Source organism: Rhynchophorus ferrugineus, unplaced genomic scaffold (assembly GCF_030347505.1).
Source record: "Rhynchophorus ferrugineus isolate W39M unplaced genomic scaffold, kcgeb_rfMv2 rfM5, whole genome shotgun sequence".
NCBI lineage: Eukaryota > Metazoa > Arthropoda > Insecta > Coleoptera > Curculionidae > Rhynchophorus > Rhynchophorus ferrugineus.
In genome coordinates, this window is record NW_027472584.1 from 17,166,252 (window position 1) to 17,190,653 (window position 24,402).

Genomic DNA, 24,402 nt, shown 5'->3' on the forward strand with positions numbered 1-24,402 from the left:
AATGATCTTTCGGATAAAATATTAAAAGTACTAACGGAAAGATGGAAGAGATAATTTTGATTTGCAATGCACCAAAGTTTTTGCATATGGTTTTCTATATATGTATATAATATTTATATTTTATAGATATATTTATTTTTATATTATATTTATATTTATTTATTTTTACATATTATATATGTATATTTCATTGAATTTAATTTAATAAATTTATTTCAGATTTTTTTTTAATTTAAATTTCATTGGTCAATTAAACATAACGGCAAGGCTGTCACGTACCAGACATTGCTAATGAGCCAATCAAATGTCTTCGCAGTAAAATATTTTTCTTACAGATGCCTATAATTGAGATTTAAATTGACCAATCAAATTTTAAAAAAAAATAGAATTAAAGAAAAACACATTGTGTTAACATTAACATTGAGTACATTCATCAAAACGTTAGTTTTTATTTGCATATCCAATAATATTAATTAATAAAAACATATCGTTTTCTCAGATTATCATTTTAAATCACATAATAAATACATCTCCCAAAAGCTACAACAAAAAAAAACAGACATTTCCCATTATACAAGGCAGTAAAATTGAAATTGAATTTTGTCGAGGTTTTATGGTTTTTAAATATAATCAATAACTCATCGAAAATGTATGTTATTGAGAGAAACCGTTTCTGATTGTTTCCCTTCCTTCCCCCATAAAAAAGAGACCAAAAGCGAAAACCATTCGTCAACAAAGATCATCCTTAAATGCCGACGAATGCGAATTTTCATCAAGTGTCTTTTATATATTTATTAAATGGACCTATCATATTTTACGATTGACATTGAAGAATAAAAGAGCCTAAAATGTAGGCCCTTAAATTAATATAAAATATTACATCTAAAAAAAAAATTTTATTGCTATTTTAATTATTGAATTTACTTTTATTAAATATATAATATATACAGTCTATCGAAACAGTGAAGTCACGTCATCTAATGTCTTAACGTTGACATTTTACCCATTTTAGTTTATTTTAGCTTCGATATATAATAACATTCAAATCTAAATAAAATAATGAAACAAAAATGTTAAAAATAAAATATAATTTATGTGAACATTATAGTAGATCTAATGCATATATTACCGAAGGGCTTAAAGCACAGCAAATTAAACAGTAACAATAGCTTGTTGGTTAGAGTTACTTTATTATATCTACGTTGAAATCTTGTCTAAATCACCTATGTTATCCCCTGAAGGCTTAATCCTCCTAATTGACAATTGTACATCCAAGTAACGTATTTTATTTCCATTAGAGAACATATTAACATGTTTATGTTTAGTTCTTGTTTCCTTCGTTCCTGTGTTTTCTTATAAAAACATTCTGATATCACTGTATTTCACCTTAGTCTCTTCAGTTACTACGTGTGTACAATTGTCTTGATAAAATTAGATAATCACTGCATTCTCCCTAACTCATTTGCGATATCTTCAAAACAGTTAGTAATCATTCTCTCCTCGTACATTTTAAACAAATGCTCATATATATTCTGAACAATTAGACACATATATCTTCAAATAAATCCTTTACACTCTACAATACACTTTTCTATAGTTATCCTTACACTCTTATCACCCTATCTTAGTATTGTCAGCAATGAATCGCAATCTAAAATCTAAAAATTTTTATTCACTCACTGTCACATCCTGAGCCAGTACTCAAGTCAATAACTAAAATGTTAATTTCCAATCTAACACTAGTCCACAATTCCACCATTTGTCAAGTTCTTCTTCTGTGTGTCTAATGGAGTTCATCCAACCTGATGGGTGTTATTGTAGGCAATCTTTTCCATACATCCAAACAGTTCCTGCCTCTATATGTTTCTGGACCTGCATATCTACTGTAGTCATTCATTGCCATATCTCATAAAAATTCAATTGGATTGAATATGCAGTGATAGGAAGACGTTACACTCTGTAGCTATATTATTCTGCCATCTGATTTACTGTATATCTTTTTTCAGTCCTATTTCTAAAAAAGTAATTTACATAAAATACAATTAAACGTTTTATTTATATTAACTAAGTGACAATATGAAATACTTTAATCTTTAACATGGTATCTTCAAAACTTAAGTTTATTTTAAACTTAACTTTTCTCCATCAACTTTTGTTTTCTTTACAGTCTTTTTATTAGCTAGTCTTGTCAAGGGTAGCCTAATGTTCCATTTTGAAATACCTGTGTCTGTACACAAATTGAAATAACCAGTCTCTCTTAATTTTATTATATGATTTTAAAAATTATACTCTTTTAAAATCAATTATTAGAAATTGCATTGGACCTCTTCGTGTATTATCTTTATACTATTTAAGTCCTATGTTTCCTAACGGCATTTGAAGTTATGACTTATATCCCTCAAATAACTGCATATTCCAAAGTTTTCTAGAAATAAAAAGGTTTCTTTCAAAGAAATAATTGTATCAAATTATGTTCATTTTGAAAAAACTACTCACCGTTTTTATACATTTCATACATTTAAACTTGAAGATGGGCCTAAACTAACGTCAAGGTATTTATATACTTTATTTAATTAATAAATAAAATTAAGTGCAACTGTAATACAATAAAAATATTTCCAATAAAAACCGCAACAGATTAATATTTAATAGTATCAATACGTAAGCCTCTAACGCATTTTACTGGTAAGAACAGGCCTCCATTCCCTCATTCCTGGTTGAAGTTCATCAAAATCAATATTATTGACGTAATCTGTTTCTGATTAAGTATTTATTTGGCCTCGACAACCAGAGTAATCAAAAATATTAAGCCGCCCATCTAAATTTACAAACACAAGCAAAGCGCCAAAACAACGTTTGCCGGCTTATAACCTCTTATCTCTATTATCTCTAATGTTTTGATGAATTTTGCAGACATTTGACAACCGGACGACTTTGGAGGCTGATTCGGTCACATGTTCAAACGTATTAGACAGTATTGTATCTCTTTTTAACTGAAATAAAATGAAAAAAATATTGTCTGGTATTTAAATGAATTTACAAATTGCAATAGGCAATCAGTTATATATATATATATATATATATACATATATATATATATATACATATATATATATATATACATATATATATATATATATATATATATATATATATATATATATATTGATGACGTGTCTTCACTGCTTGTTTGAATAAATAGGCATATCGGGCGTTTGTACGCCACACTTTATAAATGACGTAAAATATTTGTATATATATATATATATATATATATATATATATATATATATATATATGTATATATATATATATATATATATATATATATATATTGTGTAAAATATAATAGAGACGAGTGCTTAAAAACAACAATAAATTAATTTAAAATTCAAAAATCTTACATTACAATTATTTAAATAAGGTAATGTAAATAATATTAAGAAAGTCTACTTAACATTGTCAATAAATTTATTGATTTCTTGTTTCAAAAGTCTAATATTACCTATTGTTGCCCACGTATTATTTATCGGAAAAGTATTGAAATATATTGCGTAAAAATTTATTTAACGAACGAATGAAGCACTATTCCCACTAAATTAAAGATTTTTGTGCAAATACCTACACCTATACCTTCCGTTGGCGTGGGAATCTAGAAAAGAAATCCAATATTTACAATATTTAATGAAAAAAATTATTAACTCTTTGCATCCCATCGTCAAAATGTTTGAGTTTAAGAAGTTTGTTTGCTTAAGATGAATCGCTCTCTGTTTTATCTTTAATGTCTTCGTCGTTGACCCAAGGATTGGTTTACATTTGCTATATTTGGACAGTGAAATCACTATTTGTTAGATCAAATAGTTCTCGCATGTGTATTTGCCACCATACGAAACTGAAGTGGTAAACAAAATGGATCTTGAATATCCAACTACTAGACTGTTATATTAGTATAATTTATATACCTGATCCGCTTTTTTAAGCTCTCAACATTTATTATGTAAATATTCAAATATAGTGCAGCCAATATGCTAATGTTAATATACGGTAATCGCACGCATATTAGCGAAACGGTACTGTTGAAAATCCAGCTCAAAATTCAATTCCAATGAATTTCAATGAAATGGATCAAAAAAAATTATTAAAAAATAATATATTATAAAAAAACGAAGAACACGTACAAAGAAAACATATAAATATATAAATATATAAAAAATATATAAAATTTAAAACAAAAATGTTTTATTCATAAAGTTTGAATTTCTCTTTTGGTTCATTATATATAGCTGTATCTGTTGTAAATATTATTAGGAAGAAGAGAACATTATCCAGAAAACGTGACAAAATATACTTTTTTATGGTAAATGCGACTGCTTAAAATATCGTATCACATTCAATTTAAAGTTATACTCGTGATTTTAAAAATCAATATTTTTATAATTAGAAAATGTTATGGATAATTCATCGATATACATAGTTATATGCGTCAATAATAAAAATTAATCTAAAAAACTTATATATTAATATTCAAAGCTTCCTTTTTACCAACGAGGGTTTATCGGGACTGGACGTACAGTTTAACGCGGGCTCTGAACCACGGTCCTCGGCATTAAGCCTACCAACTGTCGAGTGACCAACTTAAAAATCATCCCAAAAAAATCCGGTTTTACCCAGCCTAGTTACTGGCGTAACTGGGATCATTTTCCTTGTCGGATTTTGCACTATTGCCTAAGGACAATCACAAATGTTAAACAAACACAAAATTAAATTTACGACCATGCCCCAACAGGATTTGAACCCGCGACTGTTGCAACAGTAGGAGGACCGTCCTGTCGCCTTTACCACTGCGCCAACAAATCTACAACTACCTATATTTTTATTGTGCCATTTATAAATTTGTCTGTCGATTAGTTTTTGAATTAAATGAAGTAAATACCCCTATAAAATGGAATTATAGATAATTATAGATTATAGATATTATAGATTAAATAAATTCACGTTTTAATTAATGTTGGTATATAAATATATGGTCATGTTGATTGAGTTTAAACAACATTACCAAACTCCAAAAGTTTATCGTCTTTATTCGATTATCTTTAAATTCGAGATGCACTTCTAGCAAAGCTTATAAACTTCTATAAAATATATGTTTTTTTATGTATTCGTTAGGTGCATGCATAAATACAAAGACAACTCTTAGTATGGAAAGTATCCTTGAGGGGTATAAGTCATCACTTCAAACACTGTTAGGAAATATAGGATATAAATAGTATGAAGATAATCCACGAATCAGTCCAATGCAATTTCCAGATATTGCTTTAAAAACACACAATTTTTAAATACATGTAATAAAAAACAGGGAACTTTTATTTCAATTTGAGTACAGTCATAGGTATTTCAAATGCTAATAAAGGCGACAAATGTTGATGGAAAATGGTCAAAGTTAAGAATAACAATTTATTATGTTTTGTAATTCATAATAATTTTTAATAATTTATTGCAGAGATATTATTCTTCGTGCTAGAAACAGGAATCCAACAAAAAGATCCCAATATTAAGGAATGGTTTGCAATTCATAAATTAAGTTTTGAAAATACTATGTTAAAGAGTGACGTATTTCAAATTGTTACTTGGTAAATATAAATGAAATATCTAATTGTGTTTTATGTAATTTACTTTTTTATTAGACCTGCAGGAAAATATACAGTAGTTCAGATGTCTGAACAATATGACCACAACGAGTAACATCTTCCTCCCTATCACTATATATTAAATCTGAAATATAAGAGTAACTGCAATAAAGGATTGTCTACAATAACACCCTTCGATTTGCATAAACACCATCAAAAAACAGACAAAAAATTAACAAATGGTGGAATTGTGAATTAGTGTGAATTTAAACAAAATAAGATTGTGAATTATTATAACGATTATAAGGAAATTAACACCTTGGTTTTTGACTTGAAACACTATTCAACGTGCTGAACCACTGTTCAGAATGTGATAGTGAGTGAACGGAACTTTCTCGATATGGGATTATGACTCAATGCTAACAATACCAGGACAGAGTGATGAGAGTGGAAAGAACTAAAGGTGAGTATATAATTTATATAGAATATCTGTAGAAAATCGTATTGTAGAGATTTATGTTTATGTGATTTATGAAAGATTTATGTGAAAAGGTACGAGGGGAGAATGAATACTAACTGTTTTGCAGATATGGCAAATGCATTGTCTAAATTACAGTAATTGAATTATAATTTTATGAAGAAAAATGTACAGAGGAAGTAACAGAAGAAACTAAGGAGAAACGAAGTGAGCAACAACTAAACATAAAAATATAAATATGTTTAAGTTTATATTAGAATGTCAAAGTCAAATGCGGCAACATTGCAACATTTTGACGTCTTATATTCAGAAGACGTGAGTTCAGTCCTACATTGGATAGACTGCATATGATTTTCCTTCGAAAAGACATAGAGAAAGATCAGATCTCGCGTAGTGTAAAATCATCTTAAAAGCGTTGATTAACACACATACACAGGAACAATATCATAATTTATATGCAAACATGTAGATACAGGAATATATAATCGAAAATAGGTACAGACATTTTTACATCATTGCATTTTTACATACAAATATTGAATAGAAAATTGATATATGGAAAATATGTTCTGCACTGTCGTTAACAGACCAAATCCGAGCATACGTTATTAAAATAAATCAAAAGTTCACATTGGAAATATATCTAAATTTGAACCGTAACATCGGTTTGGTTTATTATCACCTGTTTTCAAGCATTGGCGCCTAGTGCCCACGCATCGTCTCATACGACTCTTTCAAGACTGTAAAAAAGAACAGCAACCTAAATTACAACCAGTTCTACTGCGGCTTTCATACGAACAGCTATGACGTTAGCTCAAGCTATGCTCACCATACGTATCACAATACGTACATTGTTAAATATAATTAAAAAACTTAATTAAAAAGTTACTTCGTTAAACACATTGATTGGTTTCGTTTACAATGGAAATATTCCATTATTCATCACGTACCGTATGGATTACGTTAGATGCAAAGTCAAAATTACATATCTATATTAAATTTGTATATCTTAATGTTTTTAACGTAGGTGGCAAACATCCGTTATTGTGGGAAATACTTTCATTCGTATTTACGCTGTATTTACTAAACAATTGTTTATCTCTCCACTTCACCAGGTGTTTTCAAAATTATTAATAAATAACTAAAAATTTTTAAATTGTAAAAATCACTAATGTAACATAATTACGTTGTTTTATCAATAATAAAATTAGATGCCAACTGAATAAGTTATATACTGCCTATTCGTTTTCTGTATAGCCAAAACTGCTCTCCTAGTTTCTCCCCACACTGAACTTTAAGGTGTCCAAGAAAAACTTCCACCAAAGTCACCTTAGCTTCCAGATTATCTTAGCTATATTTGCATCAAATCAGAGAAAAGCAGTAACCAAACATATAAATCTACGGCACCAAGAACCTTAATTATATGGGTTCTGTCTTTGATTACACAGTACATGAACGTTGTATGTAGCTCCTCGCAGATGCGAAAATATTTCTAAACTCTTCTCAAACTAACGAATCTTCGAATCGAACGACTATGACGTTAGCTCTTGCTATGCTCACTATACGTATCACAATACGTACATTGTTGAATATAATTAGAAAACTTGGTTTCGTGTACAATGGAAATATTTCATTATTCATTACGTACCCTATGGATTGCATTAGATACAAATTCAGAATTATATATCTATAATAAATTTGTTTATCTTAATGTTTTTAACGTAGGTGGCAAACATCCGTTATTGTGGGAAATACTTTCATTAGTATTTACGGTGTATTTACTAAACACTTGTTTATCTCTCCACTTCACCAGGTGTTTTCAAAATTACTAATAAATACGTAAAAATATTTAAACTGTAAAAATCACTTATTATAATATAATTACGTTGTTTTATCAATAAAAAAATAGGTACCAAGTGTATAAGGTATCTACTGCCTATTCATTTTATGTATAGCCAAAACTGCTCTCCTGCTTTCTCCCCACATTGAACTTTCAGAAAATAAAATTAATTTAATTTAAATTTTTTTGAAAAAATTTACTCGTACTTATGCTTTTATAAAACAGATATAAGAGCATTATCAAGGAAGATCACTGCTAAAATATTAGCAGATTACTGCTGGTTTGTAAGGAACTGTTCACAAGAGCAAAAGTTAATATTTCGCCAATTTCTTTAGGAATATACAGCTCATTTTTCTATCGACGACTTAAACCTGAGCTATTTTGATTCACTGTAGCAGACAATAAAAGACAATAATTATATACTACTAGTTCTCATAAAATTAATAATATAAATAAATAAATGTGATTTATATGCCATTATTTCTTTATAATACTTAATTTATCATAACTTGAAAATGATACGTATTACAAAAAATCCATTTTAAGTTTTTGTGATCAGCAGGTACAATTTAACAAAAATAAAGCCGTTTTATTTAATCTAATAGAACAAATAAAAAATTTACCACATGGTTTAATTAGACTAAAATAAATTAAATAAGCAATATATCAATAGAAAACCCCTTTTGTGTAAAAGCGTATTGAGTTATTTTTTATGATGACATTTGAGATCCTCTTAATAACGAGGCGAAAAAGAAAAAACAACATACCTAAAAAGAATCCTAATAAATTTCTTTTTTCACCGCTATTTCGTACCATTGTTTTGTTCGTATTGTCTCGGAGTCTTGTCATTTTATTTCTTGACCTGTCTAACAAGTAACAACCTATATCTTTATAAGAATATTTATACATTCTAATTTTGAATATAATTTATCTGTACATTATTCGGAATTCAATATATAGCCAATCCAAAATAGCTGTGAACTCGCGTCATCTCAATTTATAACGTCAAAACGGTACAATATTGCCACATTTAACATTGACATTTTACACATTTTAGTTTATTTTAGCTTCGATCTATAACAACACTCTAATATAAATAAAATAACGAAACAAAAATGTTATAAAACGCAAACTTTTATGTTTACTTCTTGTTTCCTTCATTGTTGTGTTTTCATTTGAAATCATTCGGATACCACTGTATTTCTCCTTAGATTATTCTGTTACTTCCTGTGTAAATTTTTTTCATAAAATTAGATTTAATCACTGCATTCTCTCTTTTGCATTTGCGATATCTGTAAAAGAGTTAATATTCATTATCTCCTTGTACCTTTTAATCAAATGCTCATATATATTCTGAACAATCACAAAATCTATGCTCATAAATCTTTCACACTCTACAATACGATTGTCTACAATTATACTATATTAATTATACACTCACCTATAGTTGCGTCCACTCTCATCCGTTATACCATCTTGATGACTGTCAGCATTGAAACATAATCCCACATTCAGAAAGTTTCATACAATCACTATCACTTTCTATTACTATCAATATCATATGAATTGACAGAAAAATTATTTTACAACATGCGAATCTACAAGAAAAATACAAAAGTCTCCATACGTTTTCTTGATTGGACAAAGCCAGGAAAAATGACAGAACAAATTTCTATCTCTTCAGCGGATTTTTATACTATTTATGTACGAGCGAAGGTATTATGGAATATTGCTATGCATTTCCATTGATATATTTGAGCCAAAACCTGCAAAAAAAGCATCGTAATATAATAAGAGACATGACTAAACTATTATATACATTCAATTTTACGAAAATATATAAAAAATAAGCGATTCTTGGATAGGTTTGGATAGATTCTTGGAAAATGTATGTACAGTACTTACTGCCTAATTATTTACAATATATAAAATCAACTAGAACTAGATTTAAAAAGTAATTTAAGCCGATTAAAATCAACAAGAAATTGATTATGTAATAACGAAACCATTAAAAATATGTTTTCTAATGTTATAGAACTTTGTATTTAATGCGACTCTACTAGACCGTAACTATTTATTGGAACATTTGATCTGTTGCAATCGATCACGCTAAAAACCATATTATGGTTATATTTGATGTTAGTGTATGTTAAACAATGAAATAATAATGAATGTTGTGTTTATATTACTAGGTATTATTTATCTTCAACTGATTAGGGCTGAACGTTCAAAATATGTAAATTTTACCGGCTGTTCCATTAAAACTTCCTTGCAATATGAGTGTTGTGCCAGTGTCCACACCAATGCCACAATACCAAACGAATGTAAGTGTTAGTGTAGTTAATTAAAAGCATGTAATTTTATGTAAATTGTAGATTGTTTCAATGCCAACTTTTTATTCAGACAGCTGACCATTAACTTGAATTTAAAACATAATGGAGAAGTATTATATAGCAGGAAATTAGGTTAGTTTTCAAAGATCTAGTGTGATAAATCGAATGAACTATCCCAAATCAGCCCACAAATCTACACTATACTCAGAAAATACTTCATGACATTCTGAGCATTATGTAAAAAGAGTGTAAAAGTATAAAAAAGTCTTGGTTGTTAAAATAAATTATATTTTAATAAGAACATACCATTCGGGTAACAAAATTGGATTGGAAGGAAGCTTTATTCCTTTATAAGAGTCCCCCCTGAAAAAGTCATTTAATAACATAATAATCAATCACATAATTTGTCATTTAAACATGACCTTAATGCAACTAGTTGTAAAACATGTGACTTGCTCAATCATTAATTGATCTTGAAAACAAATCAAAACAATCAAAAAATATTTGATCCTCTTTATATTAAATCAGTGATCTGCTATATTATCCAATTCTAAGATACAAAATTTCCATGATTAATCAAAAAATTTGATTATTAAAGAATCATTTTGATTACTACTAACGAGAAAAAAATCATCATAAAAATGTTAAATAAGCGCAATTATGAATATTATTGCATTATAAAACAATTTTAATAAAAAAGGTTGGAAGTTTTAGAAGTTCTTTCACCAATATGTCATAAAACCTTAATGAAAATTTTAAGAAAATCTAGTAGATGGCGCAAGGGTCATCGTAATTGTAGCGAGCGCTACAACGCCTCAGGCCACCACAAATACACCCACGCTGAATTCTCAGGTTTGCAACGCTAAAGGATTAGTACCGCGTGATTCCAGGGTATAAAAACCAACACGTCTACGTTTCTCTCTCTGGTTCTATCAGTTTACCTCTATGGAGCACAGGTTTGGTACAAGTACGTCTCTAAGAGACAACTTGCCCAATTCCCCGTGTTCCAATCCAAAAATATCTGCGCGTTAGTCAACACCTCTTGGCTTATGAGAAACTCACGTCGAATCAGGTATTCCTTTCTTGAAGAGCTTAAGTGTAAGTTTCTCCCTTAGCACCTTACCAAAAGCTGCATCACCTTGGTTGAATAAAGTGTCTGATTTCTGTTTCATCCTATACTTTTACCATTTCCTCACAAAACTTTACAACTTAAATAAAGACATTTTTATCAATCAGTGTTCTGTTCCAATGCAAATTCCTTCCACGAAAGAGTACCGAGAGTTCGAACAAATAATCAAAGCCACATAAAACAAGCGAACATTCCTACATAATATTTCTCATATTGAATAAATGCATTATCATGTTACATATGTTATAAATAAATTATCAATGAAAAAAAAGCAATTTCTACTTTCTTTTTCTAATAGCATTAGAGTGTATATGACTTGTATCTACCCGAGACAATGAAAAATCAATATTAAAATAGTTGAATTCAATATACAAATATTCCAGTTATAGCTAATGCTACAAAATCGATTTATTATCACCAGAGATCGTATAAAATCGCATATCTACAATCAATAAAATAAAGTAATATTTAGTAATAGAAACAGTTTTACTCTAAGAAAATATTTAGCTTATATACAATTAAAATATACATTGTATTTAAATAAATATTTCTATATGCAAAGGTGTACAAGCTGACAATATAAACAGCATAACATAGGTATAGTTTTACCTATCCATATATTAGTACGCTACATCAATTTTGAAACAATGATCTTGTGAGGTGATAGACTGACTCTGTAGGAAAAACTCTTACCAAACCAAGGACCAAACTTTTACTAAATATTTTATTGAAGATAATTGGCAATGTTTTGGCATAATGTTAAAATAAAGGGTATTTTGTAACATCTTTATTTCATTATTTTATTTGCAATTAGAATGTTGATATATAGAGAAGCTAAAGTAAAAAAGTAATAAAATAATCCTATTAAAAATAAAGCTTATAGTGCAAACAATAATAACATTTTGTATTTTATTATAATTTTTCAACTAATGAACTAACAAAATTAGTTTTACTTAACAAAATATTTAGCACATATGCACTTAAAATATATATTATATTTAAATAAATATTTATATGCGCAAAGGTGTAAAAGCTAACCATACGACCAGCATAACATAGGTAAAAGTAATGCATATTTTAGTACGCTACATCAATTTTTAAACAATGATCTTGTGAGGTGATAGACTGACTCTGTAGGAAAAACTCCACCAAACTTTTACTAAATAGTTTATTGAAGATAATTGTTTGGCAATGTGCTGGCAATTACTACCATTACTAATGAAAGATTTAATATTTTTTGTGTTATTTACCCAACTGATGTTAAAAGCAAACCTTATATAAAGCTTCTGTCTCTCTATATTTTCGTCCAATTTACATATGAGAGATAATATTATTTAAAAAATATGGTCTTAGAAACTTATAAAATACAAATTAAGAAACGTGGATTACTTTTTCATACATACAATATTTAGATACATATTTACTTAATATTCCCGCTTCAAATATATTACTAATTTTTGAATATATATTTTTATAAATTAATCTTTATCAATACGTAAAAATTCTTTGTTTTATTTTAACAAACACATTTAACATAATTCTTGTTAATATGATGCAATATATATATATATATATATATATATATATATATATATATATATATATATATATATATATAGTCTATCCAAGGTATCAGTGAACAGTGAACTATAATGTTAATATAAATGATATTTTATAACATCTTTATTTCATTATTTTATTTGCAATTAGAATGTTGATATATATAGAAGCAACATCGCGACATTTTGACGTCTTAAATTGAGATGAAGTGAATTCAATGCTACTTTGGAAAAACTATAAAATAATTGTAATAAAATTAAACGCTTATAGTAAAAATATTAATAACATTTTGTATTTTACTTTAATTTTTCAAGTAATATAAATATTTATTTCAGATTCAAATTTAGCACCAATTTGTATCCCAATGACACTTTTGTGTTTTGCAATAAATCACATCGACATAAAAGATAAGAGACTTTGTGCAAAAATAAGTATGGGACCTATAGTTTTGCTCAAATTTCCATGTTTTACTATAAACAATGGCCGAGTTGGAATAATACCAAATAATTATTTTAAGTAAGATTAAAATAACCATGCAAAATTTTAATATTATGTTTAGTTAACTAACTTATCCGTTCAGGAGTACCTTCTATTTACACTGTTAATTAAAGGTTTAACTACTGTAAATTATTTTGGATTAATTACTTGACAAAATATCAAGATATGTTACGTATGCTATCACCCCACACACTTTAGATGACATTGATCAAATACCGTTAATTTACTACAATTGATATATGAAAAAATTAAAAGGTTATCCATACTACTTAAAGTACTTGATAAAATACACCTATCAGTCATGGCCGACAAGTTTCAGATTTTTAGAGCTATATAATAAATAAATGGTAAATAATAAATAAATAATATAATGTGGTTACCTAAAAATAAATAATTGTACCAACAATATAACTATTTGTTATTATTTTTCCCTTTTTACACATTTCCTTTTTTCAAGTATAGTTTATTTTATAAAATGTATTCCTAAATATTAATTTGTTTTACTTATGACCACTATTATATTTCAATATATAGCTAAATAATAAATGAGACAAATAATAAAAATAACAAATGAAAAATGACAGGACGATGTATTGGCATGTAAGTAGTTGTACCGTCCACTACGCTGGCGTGAATATTGTAGGATTTCCACCCTACACATGAATATGTTTTTTTATAGGACATGATTGTTATTGTTTATAGACAATGAATTAAAATATGACATAGAATAACCGAGATAATCATGCCATTTATCAGGTTTGAAATTGAAATTGAAGATGAAACAATTTATAAAAAATTATTAATAGATTCAATACATAATTATCAATTGTCCATGGTTCAAATATACAAAACACAAAACATAATCAAAAGCAGTTGTTCTCTAAAAATATAAAAGATTTAAACAAACTCATTTTTTAGTTAAACAGATGTTTTAATAAAAGTTTATTTTGCTCTTACTCAATTTTATTTCTAAATAGATAACGTTAAGCCTGTTTATAATTTGCACAATTTTATAAAAAAGAAGATGTAAATATAGTTTATCACTTCGGTTTACACAATAATATGAAACACTTCATTCATTAATCATTTTTCTATAATACCTTTATTGACACATTTATTATCATGTTTAGTAAAACATAGAAAAACAAGTTATCTCGAATGATACATTACTTTTGTTTAAAAATAAACAGATTTTTTTAACGATTAAAAAATTATTTCAAAAATACTTAATTATTACTACCTATTAATGTATTCTAATTCTATTTCTAAGTTCGGTCTAGATTTAGAAAATCTGATATAAAGTATTGAAATTTTTATTCACAGATCCTAACACCTATGTTATATTTACATATGAAAGGTTCATTAATAGGTCGCATATATCGAAAACATATTAAAAGAAAACAATCAATGGTTTAAGTTATAAACAATTTTAATATACCCAAAAATAATGAAAATAGTAAAAGTAACACTAAAATACAAATAATATATACCAAAAAAAATTAAATTGAAATAAAATTATAAACTATTTACGTCCATCAAATTTTAGCATGGTAAATATACAACTCTGACGTAACGAAATGTAATTCTCAACTCATATCAACATTGTTCAGCTTCCAGCGCATCTATAATAAATTAATTCATCGAAAAACAGCAATACGTAGTTTTCAAGTTCGCTGCTCGAAATGTTATGGATATCCCTTACTGGCCTTAGTCAAAGGAGTCCTCGTCCATTTCGAGTTCAAGCTTATTTTAACTTCACCTCCAACGCCACAGGTAACACTCTATAGAGTATTATTAATATAATCATGTTATACTTAATATGAGCCAGATCTTAGAGAAATATTTCCCCATTAATTAGCAAAAAGCTATTTCATTTGATAATACCTTAATATCTGGTGAACAAAGCATCATAATGTTGAGTTTTTATCAGGAACTGAGTATTAATTGTAAATGAACAATATGAGTGTTCTACAATATGTTGTCCTTCTATCTTCCTGAAAATATACGATTACTACATCAGAAGAATGTTTGATCCTTCGAGGCTACACACGATTAACCCAGTATTTCTTATTTATATATAATATGAGATGCTTAGACAGATAGACCATTAAGGCAAGCATAAAGTGTAGGCAGCAAACAAATTAAAGTCTTTTGTTGTATGTTATATTCGGATTCTTTAAATTGGTTCATAGATTTTATTATTTTTGTATAATACCGAATAAAATTCTATCCCTATCATGCGTCTCTATGTATGTACTTCATCTAATTTAAAATAGAGAAAATAATTATTTTCATTAGTTCGATGCCTCAAAATGCACGTACAAATTTTATATACTTGTTGGAAAAATCGTAGAATTATTTCCAGTGCTATATAGGTTGAATCAAATCAGATACATGCGAATGACGTTATTGGCAAATTCAATAACATAAGTTTGATTCGACAAACTTTTTATAAATGCATATTAACAAACAAATTAATTGAAAAGTCCCCGGCCTACCATAGTAAAACATTTTTTTTCAGCATAATTCCCTTCAAGGGTGATACACTGATTATAGCGACCCTCCACATTTTCGATACCATTTTTGTAGTACGATTGGCTTCAAAATAGGCCTCAGTTTCGGCGATCACTTCATCATTCGACGAAAATTTCTTCCCAGCGAGCATTCTTTTGAGATCTGAGAACAGGAAATAGTCGCTGGGGCCAGATCTGAAGAATACAGTGGATGAGGAAGCAATTCGAAGCTCAAATCATGGTATTTGACACAGTGTGTTTTCTTGGTAAAGCAGCAATTTCTTTTACTTCAAATGCGGCCGTTTTTCGGAGATTTCATCCTTCAAACAGTCCAATAACGCTATGTAATAGTCGCTGTTGATGGTTCTTCCTTTTTCAAGGTAGTCCATGAAAATTATTTCATGCGCATCCCAAAATACAAACGCCATAATCTTGCCAGCCGACTGTTGCGTTTTCCCACACTTTGGAGTCGATTGGACTTCGGAGTGAAATGATGGAGCCATGTTTCATCCGTTATTACATATTGACGCAAAAACTCGGGTTTATTACGCTTGATCATCTTCAAACACTGCTCCGAATCATCATCTCGTCGTTGTTTTTGGTCGAAAGTGAGCTCGCGCGGCACCCACTTTGTACGGAGCATTATCATACCCAAATATTTGTGAATGATATGATATACACGTTCAATTGATATCTTTAGATTGTCTGCTATTTCACTTAATTTCAATTTACGGTCATTCAAAATAATTTTGTGGATTTTTTAATGTTTTCGTCGGTAACAACCTTTGTTGGGTGTCCACTGCGTTTACCGTCTTCGGTGCTCATTTCACCACGTCTAAACTTAGCATACCTATCCTTGATGGTTGATTTTCCTGGGACAGTGTCCGGAAACTCGGCATCAAGTCAATTTTTTGCTTCAACTGTATTTTTTTCTTTCAAAAAGCAATATTATATCAACACGTGAAATTCCTTTATATCAATTTTTTTCACAATAACAAAAGCTGCTTCTCTCAAAATGCTCTATACACGCATCTTTTGAGGGTTAGGGCTAACTAAAAAACATAGATATTTAATTCTAGTAGTGCCATCTGTCTCAGTCCGGGGACTTTTCAATTGACCTGTTATATATATTACAATTATAATTACCAAATTGTAATGTTATTAAAATTACATTAAATCTAAAGGCTTTCCTTTATGAACTGCAACATTATTCCTAAGCTTCCAAAATATAACAGACACACTAAAATTAGTGGTTTAAAAGAAATGCTCTTGGTATTGTTTGTTTGTTTGAATTGAAATATATATTAGATTCTAGACTATACTCTAGATTATTCTAGATATATAAAAGAGAAAGAAAATTATAATAGAATTAAATCACGCTGAGAGTTAGAGTTTGTAAAATGTAATCTAAAAATTGTTACTAAAAGTAAGGTGTTTAGGCTATAAATCAATTTAAATAATAATAATCAATATAATGAATATTCCATAAATTCATAAAATGAAACAAATAGAATGATGTTATTGAAATATTTAGATATAAATCCTGCAATTATATCTTATCATAGTCGTAGAAATAAGTATAAATTGTGGGTATTTTTATCACCTTCCATCAATTTGGCTGGACCTTGAGAGAGACCAGAAACGATGAAGCTCTTCATAATTTTAGCTGCGATAGCAGCATGCCTAAACGCTAATCCAGGTAACATTTTCATATAGTTTTATTCAACACGAATTAATTTGAATTAATTTTTAGTAAAATATCGGGTTGAAGATTTATCAGAAGTAATAAACAATCCGAGATATTTGGTTTATGAAACTGAAGATGGATTTTTCGAGATCGAAGATCTGTACAACGCAACTGCCGAAGCCGAAGCTGAAGTTTTCGCTACCGAAGATGATGTATCCTTCTATTTTTTCAACAGAAATAATTTAAATGGTATTTATTTAAAACTAAATATTTCGATTACTGCATAAGAACAAATTCGTAGGTGTTGAAATAAAGGAAAGCCAATTAAATAATATTATTGCTTTAACTGGCTTCAGTGTTAACAAGCAAACACTTGTCGTTATCCATGGCTGGAAGAACAGCGTCGAATCACCAGTAAATGACCAAATCAAAACCGCTGCGTTACGAAACAACGACATAAATGTTATTGTTGTTGATTGGAGTAAAATAGCATCAAAAATTTATGTCACGGCTCAAGGATCAGTTCTTAAAGTTGGAAACTATGTAGGAGACTTTTTGTTAAAACTTGACAATGTGTTGAATCACAGTCTATCAAGGGTAACTATTGTAGGTCATTCCTTAGGTGCACATATTTCAGGTAAGTTCTGTTGATCCTTAACTACTCACTCAATTCATTTTAACTATAAATCTATTTATTATATTAATAATTGCTACAAATTACTACAAATTAATGTATCAATACGCTTTTCTAATTCTAAGTGATTTACCAAAAACTTTATTTTCCTTTCTATATAAGTTCAATTTCTTATTGGAATTAGTAGAACTACTATATTTTACTACTACGATGTATACTTACGATTATATAACAAAAAAGCAACTAAGCATCCTAAAAAATATTAATTCAATTTTTAATTGTAAGTAATCAAAAGTTTCAATGAAATCCAATCTGTTCAAATTGTTAACATAATTATTTTATCTTACTTATTCTTATTTTACCAAAATACCCATTGGTTATAATAATAAAAGAGACATTTATATTTCTTTTATAATTTATAATTTTTCTTATTGGATTTACATTTTTCAATTTACACTACAATTTTATTTTAAATTTTTACCAACAATTATAAACTATTTATATTAAAATTTATATATTAAAATTTATATGTTAAAATACTTTTCAAATATTATATATTAATTTAAGGTAACGCTGGTGCTAGAACCGGAGGTTTAATCGATACTATTATTGGTTTGGATCCTGCTGGTCCTCTCTTCACTGAGAAAAACATCAACAATCGTCTGGACCCCACCGATGGTAGATACGTCCATGTAATTCATACCAATGACCGCGTTCTAGGATTTGGTATTAAGATGGGTCATGTCGATTATTATCCCAACGGTGGAAGTTCACAACCTGGATGTGGACTAGATGTGGCAGGAAGTTGTGCTCACAGCAGGGCTTATATTTATTATGCCGAAAGTTTAAGCAGCAACAGATTCTTGTCCCGATTATGTTCCAGTTATTCGGACTATACAAATGGCCGTTGTGCTTCAAATACCGCCAGCTACATGGGAAGCTTCCCAATAACACAATCGTAAGTAATTTGTAAATAAAAGTATCATCTGTTAATACTAAATACTTCTTGTAATATACAGAGCCCAAGGAGATTACTACTTAACCACAAACAGCGCATCACCATATGCCCAAGGTTAAATATTCTGACATGGTATTATAACGGAAACATATTATGTACTATGTATATAACTTTAATAAAAATAGTTAACACATGCAAAAACGTGTTTGTACTTAAATACTTCCTACATTTTTTTTGATTATCTACTCCAATATATACTAATTAAATAATTGGAATAAAGAGTTTATTTAATTATAACTTTTAATTAAATATTAACGTACATAGGATAGAGTTATAATTGATACTAGTGATCGCCCTGTATATATTAAGTTAATCATGTTTCTCCCATAATAGATTAAAAGAACAAATTTAAAATCTTATATTAGTAAAACTTGCTTCTGCAGTATTTTCAATATAAGATCAGAAATGTATTTGATACATAACATTAATTAAAATAATGAATGTCTGTATATTGAAACATTTTAAAATATATAGAAACTTATCTCAAAAAATAACAATCACTAACAGTTTTTAAATTGAGTATTAATAAGTGTATATTACTACGCCACTGAACATTATAAAAACTTATCATAAGCGTGATTATTTTCAGAACTATAACAACTTCAGAGCATCAGATATAAGTATACATGCTCTTTCTTTAGTGTAATGTTATAAATATAAATATGGAATAATAAATGAAGTAATACATGTTTGTATATTAAAATAGAGAATATATGTATAAAACTCTTTTGAAATTGATATTTGACTTTAGTATGTATAATAATAGAATAGTGAACACAATTAGGTAATATTTTTTTTACAATTTGAAAAGGTTTTTTTTAAAGAATGTTTTTACAATCATTAAATTAACTATTGATTTTTCAGAGAGGTCTATACAGTAAATAATTAAAGTATTTATAAAAGATTTAAAGAATAAAATGTCATATAGTCACATATCTTATTGCATGATTAAACACAATTCTTCTATTTGTCCTAGGTGTTCCATCTATGCAAATTATGTAATTAGTCTCATTTCAACTGCTGCATATTTTCATTTCTTTTTCAAATCTTTTTTGTATATGTTTCTCATCTAAAATATATTTTACAAAAACAATAAAAAGGCCTTAAGCAAGAACAGTTTTTTTTCTTTTTCAATATTGTAATTTGCAAAATATAAATATTTTGCAAGCAAATAAAACAGACGATTCTTGTTATCCTCGAATTGTATTAATCTATTGGGATACAGTTTTCACATATGTCGGTTTTTTATTTCACACCTTCCGATAAAGCGAATATATTAATTGGTTTTCTTTGCAAAAAATGTAAAACATAACTTTACGAGACAATGCTAGTCTCAAAAAATCATTCACTTTCCATTTTAATATTGTTTCAAATGTACAAAAACAAACATTCATTTAATTTGAAGGAACATTATTCTTTATTTTATTTTATAAACTTAAAAAAAACCTTTATCCCGAACGAGATTCGATCCTAGTACGTTATTGTCGGGGAGCTAAACTCTTAGCCCTCATGGCTACCGGCTAGACCTCATAAATTATTATTTGCTACTGATCTGACAGATATCTAGGTTGCTTGATTTGAATATTTTACGTTTTATTGTAATATATTTATTTGCAACACGTATTACACAACAATTTTAGGCCTAAAAATTCTTCCTCGATATAAGCTTCAACCGTGTCAAATTTCACACCTCCAGGTGCCCTCGTTATCTTCAAAAAGGGAGGCAAAATTTTTGCTAAGCCGATTAATATATAGACAGTAGTGTAAGATAGAGTTGTTTATTCAACTTTGTTTTGGGAGATGGCATTTTTAATGCCCCACAAATAAGAAACCTTATTAAACACAATTACGACGACAGAGTTAGCGGCTTGGTTTTCTCTAAAAAAAAGTACTTCATGGATGTTTATGCAACCTTATAGCTAAAAATATCGAGTTTTTAGTGAATGACTTTAGTAAATGAATGACTGATACGAAACGATGGGGTGCAGAATATCATTAAAAATACATTTCTTTCATACACATATCGACTTTTCCCCCCTAATCTTGGAATGGTGAATGACGAAGGAAGTGAACGATTACACCAGGATATAAAACAGATAGAACGAAGAAGAAGGAAGATGGGATGGTAAAATATTAGCAGATTACTGTTGATTTGTAATGAAAGTGGATTCTACTACTCACCAGAGGAAAAGTTAATATTTCGTCAATTAATTTTCTTTGAAAATGTATGGCGCTTTTACTGTTTTCTTTATAAAACTAATAATATAAATAAATCAGTTTTTTTTAATTTTTTATTACATAAGTCTCATTTTACCAACTATGTGTTTATCTGGACTGGGCCTACTATTTAACGTGGGCTCAGAACCGCGGTCCTCGGCATTAGACCTACCGACTGGCGAATGACCAACTTATAAATCAACCCAGAAGACATCCGGTCTTACCCGGCCTGGTTACTGGCGCGACTGGGATCATTTTCCTTGTCGGATTTTACATTCTTGCCTAGGACAATCACAAATATTAAACAATTACAAACATAAATTTACGACCATGCCCCAACAGGGTTTGAACCAGCGTCTATCGCAACAGTAAGAGGACCATCCTGTTACCTTTACCACTGCGCCACCAAGCAGCAATAATAAATAAGTATGATTTGGGTTCGGTAAGTACAATATGAGAATTATTTAATGTTATAGAACAAAAAAAAAATGTTACAAAATGTTATTATTCAATATATGGTTTTAAAAAAGTAAAGATCAATTTAAAGATAATCTTAATTACTCTTTTCAGTATTCTTTGTCATAATCTTTGTTATGATATTTTGTTAGTTATGTGGATTTGCTATAAAAGTAACTTTATATTTTCGTTAATTAAAGAAGTTATTTTATAAAAATATTTAATAATCCTATAAATACTAAATTAAAACAATATTAGGGCCAGTCAATATTTGGGATTGAAAATATGTCAAATTCATATTATTATTTTACTCGATCATTTTATAACAGCAATTAATATAATTAACTATAATAATAACATAGACTAACTTAAATAATGTGTACTTAAGTATTGTGTCGAATTTCGACCACAAAGCGATTGCTCAAGTGGGAATCGAACAGGATATTTTAATAGCAAAGTGGGTAACCCTGCAGCTTTATTGAACTTTGTATTATTATTATCTCTATAGCGATATTACAAAAACATACATAAAAGTAAATTGATAATATATTTAACTAATTTATTCAAAATTATCTTTAGAATTCATATATTTAAATGGAATCAACCTCGTCCATATGGTGACCGATCGTTTGTCTCCAGATAATATACGCCCTTAGCTCTACAACAACAATGAAATTAAGAAAAAACATATATTTGCATTAATGACTAACTTACGACTTATCTACTGTATTTAAGCCCCCCATTAATCTTGTTTCTCCATGGCATAAGTGATTTCTGTATTCGTCCCAACTATTACATTTCTGAGAGACAAATTTGTTATTGGTTAACGATTCGGCAAAAAATTCCCATGCTCTATTATGAGAGCATCCGCCAAGAATGTCACTACCACATCCAGGCTGTCTAGATCCGCCATTTGGATAGAAGTCTGAATGTCCAACGGCATTAACCATACCAAGAACACCTCCATTAGTATGAATTGACTACAAATATATAAAAAGTTAATATCCCAATATAAATGTACTGTTTTAACTAAAATACTTGAACATAATCTGCATCGCTAGGTCTTACAGATACATCACTTTCAATCAATGGTCCAGCTGGATCCAAGGCCATTATATATCCAATTGGAGTATCGGTATTTCTACCGATGTTTCCTGCTATGTGAGCGCCCAAGGAGAACCCAACCAAGGTGACATTGGTTAATGAATATTGGAATTGAGCAGAAAGGGAACTAAGAAAGGAAGCTGCAAACGCGCCGACGTAAGGGACAGCATTTCTAGCAACCAGGTAGTTTTGGTCAGCAAGTGGACGCCAATCCACTTTAATAACATTCGCGTTCAATTTGCTTAAAATAGCTTTCCTCACATAAGTATTTGAGTCTGCTTCGAAGCCATCTTTAAATCCGTGGATTAAAATCACTGTTGGTTTACTAACCTTAAAGACATCCATGATATGATTGATACTAGAGTCGTTAATGTGCACGTAAATGCCATCAAAATAATCCCTACTGTAGAACACATACGTTATGTCGCTTTCTGATGCACGCGCTAAAAATGAAACAAATTGCTTAATAATTATGAAAATATGCATTTAAGGATAAAATTTTATAATTAAAGTAAACATATAATTAAATGATTAACAAAACTATTCAAAATTAAAAATAAAGTACCTCGAAATGAAAAGTTGAAAATGTTTACTGTACCATGTGTAGTGCTCAATATTAACCTACCTAACTTGACTATATAATAAAAACAACTTACAAAATAATATACACGGCTCAACAATAATATTAAATATGCTTTCATAAAAACGAATTTAATTTTGAATGTATTTATATAGTTTGCTAATATACATAGTTAGTAAATGAAGATTAGATTCATATTTATTTATAGATTATAGATTTATAGATTATGACTTAACAACCCGTTTTATTAAATAATATTAGTACTTAAACATGGCTATTAAAACAATAAATGTAATATCGTTATAAAATATACTCAAAGGTAATATTGTAGTACTTACCAGAAGTGACTCGTGCATGATTTTGGTTAAATAAGCATAAGATAGTAAAAATAGTCAGCAATAAGAGCTTCATCTTTCGATGCTCACTTTTCGACGGCTTATTCCTCCAATATACTAGATCAGTTATAACAGACGTCGTAAATTCAAACAATTTATAACTGAGATAATTTCATAAGAGCTTTCAATGATAATACAAATTAATCCTAGTAATTTATTAACCAAAATATACAAGGTCATGGAGTAATATGAAATAGTAATAACATCTATAAAAAAGCTTTTGATATTAGTTACTATTCAAACTTTCAAGCAATCGGCATTATCATTAATATTTATTATTCAAACAAATATATTATACTTATCAATATTTAAATAAGAGTAGACGGTAATAAA

General features: G+C 28.7%; 3 protein-coding genes and 1 long non-coding RNA gene across 4 annotated transcripts; 2 read left to right on the plus strand and 2 right to left on the minus strand.

The window, feature by feature from the left end:
- Positions 1 to 9,037: 9,037 nt before the first annotated feature.
- Positions 9,038 to 9,980, minus strand: LOC143197059 (uncharacterized). The gene is made up of 3 exons (XR_013005917.1): positions 9,851 to 9,980; positions 9,387 to 9,711; positions 9,038 to 9,237 (listed from the first exon to the last, which is right to left on the minus strand). It is a non-coding gene; the product is annotated as an uncharacterized LOC143197059 (long non-coding RNA).
- Position 9,981: 1 nt separating this feature from the next.
- On the plus strand, positions 9,982 to 13,851 carry LOC143197058 (uncharacterized). The gene is made up of 3 exons (XM_076405143.1): positions 9,982 to 10,269; positions 10,321 to 10,410; positions 13,303 to 13,851. Exons 1-3 carry the CDS (start codon positions 10,092 to 10,094, stop codon positions 13,485 to 13,487), a joined length of 453 nt encoding a protein of 150 aa, XP_076261258.1. The 5' UTR covers positions 9,982 to 10,091; the 3' UTR covers positions 13,488 to 13,851.
- A 3,671-nt stretch (positions 13,852 to 17,522) lies between these two features.
- Positions 17,523 to 19,458, plus strand: LOC143197309 (lipase member H). The gene is made up of 5 exons (XM_076405667.1): positions 17,523 to 17,677; positions 17,732 to 17,914; positions 17,967 to 18,302; positions 18,867 to 19,257; positions 19,319 to 19,458. The coding sequence occupies exons 1-5, from the start codon at positions 17,623 to 17,625 to the stop codon at positions 19,374 to 19,376; spliced, it is 1,023 nt and encodes a 340-aa protein (XP_076261782.1). The 5' UTR covers positions 17,523 to 17,622; the 3' UTR covers positions 19,377 to 19,458.
- A 3,060-nt stretch (positions 19,459 to 22,518) lies between these two features.
- On the minus strand, positions 22,519 to 24,173 carry LOC143197310 (pancreatic triacylglycerol lipase). Its single transcript, XM_076405668.1, has 4 exons — positions 24,013 to 24,173; positions 23,029 to 23,537; positions 22,705 to 22,970; positions 22,519 to 22,648 (listed from the first exon to the last, which is right to left on the minus strand). The coding sequence occupies exons 1-4, from the start codon at positions 24,083 to 24,085 to the stop codon at positions 22,591 to 22,593; spliced, it is 906 nt and encodes a 301-aa protein (XP_076261783.1). The 5' UTR covers positions 24,086 to 24,173; the 3' UTR covers positions 22,519 to 22,590.
- Between the last annotated feature and the right edge of the window lie 229 nt (positions 24,174 to 24,402).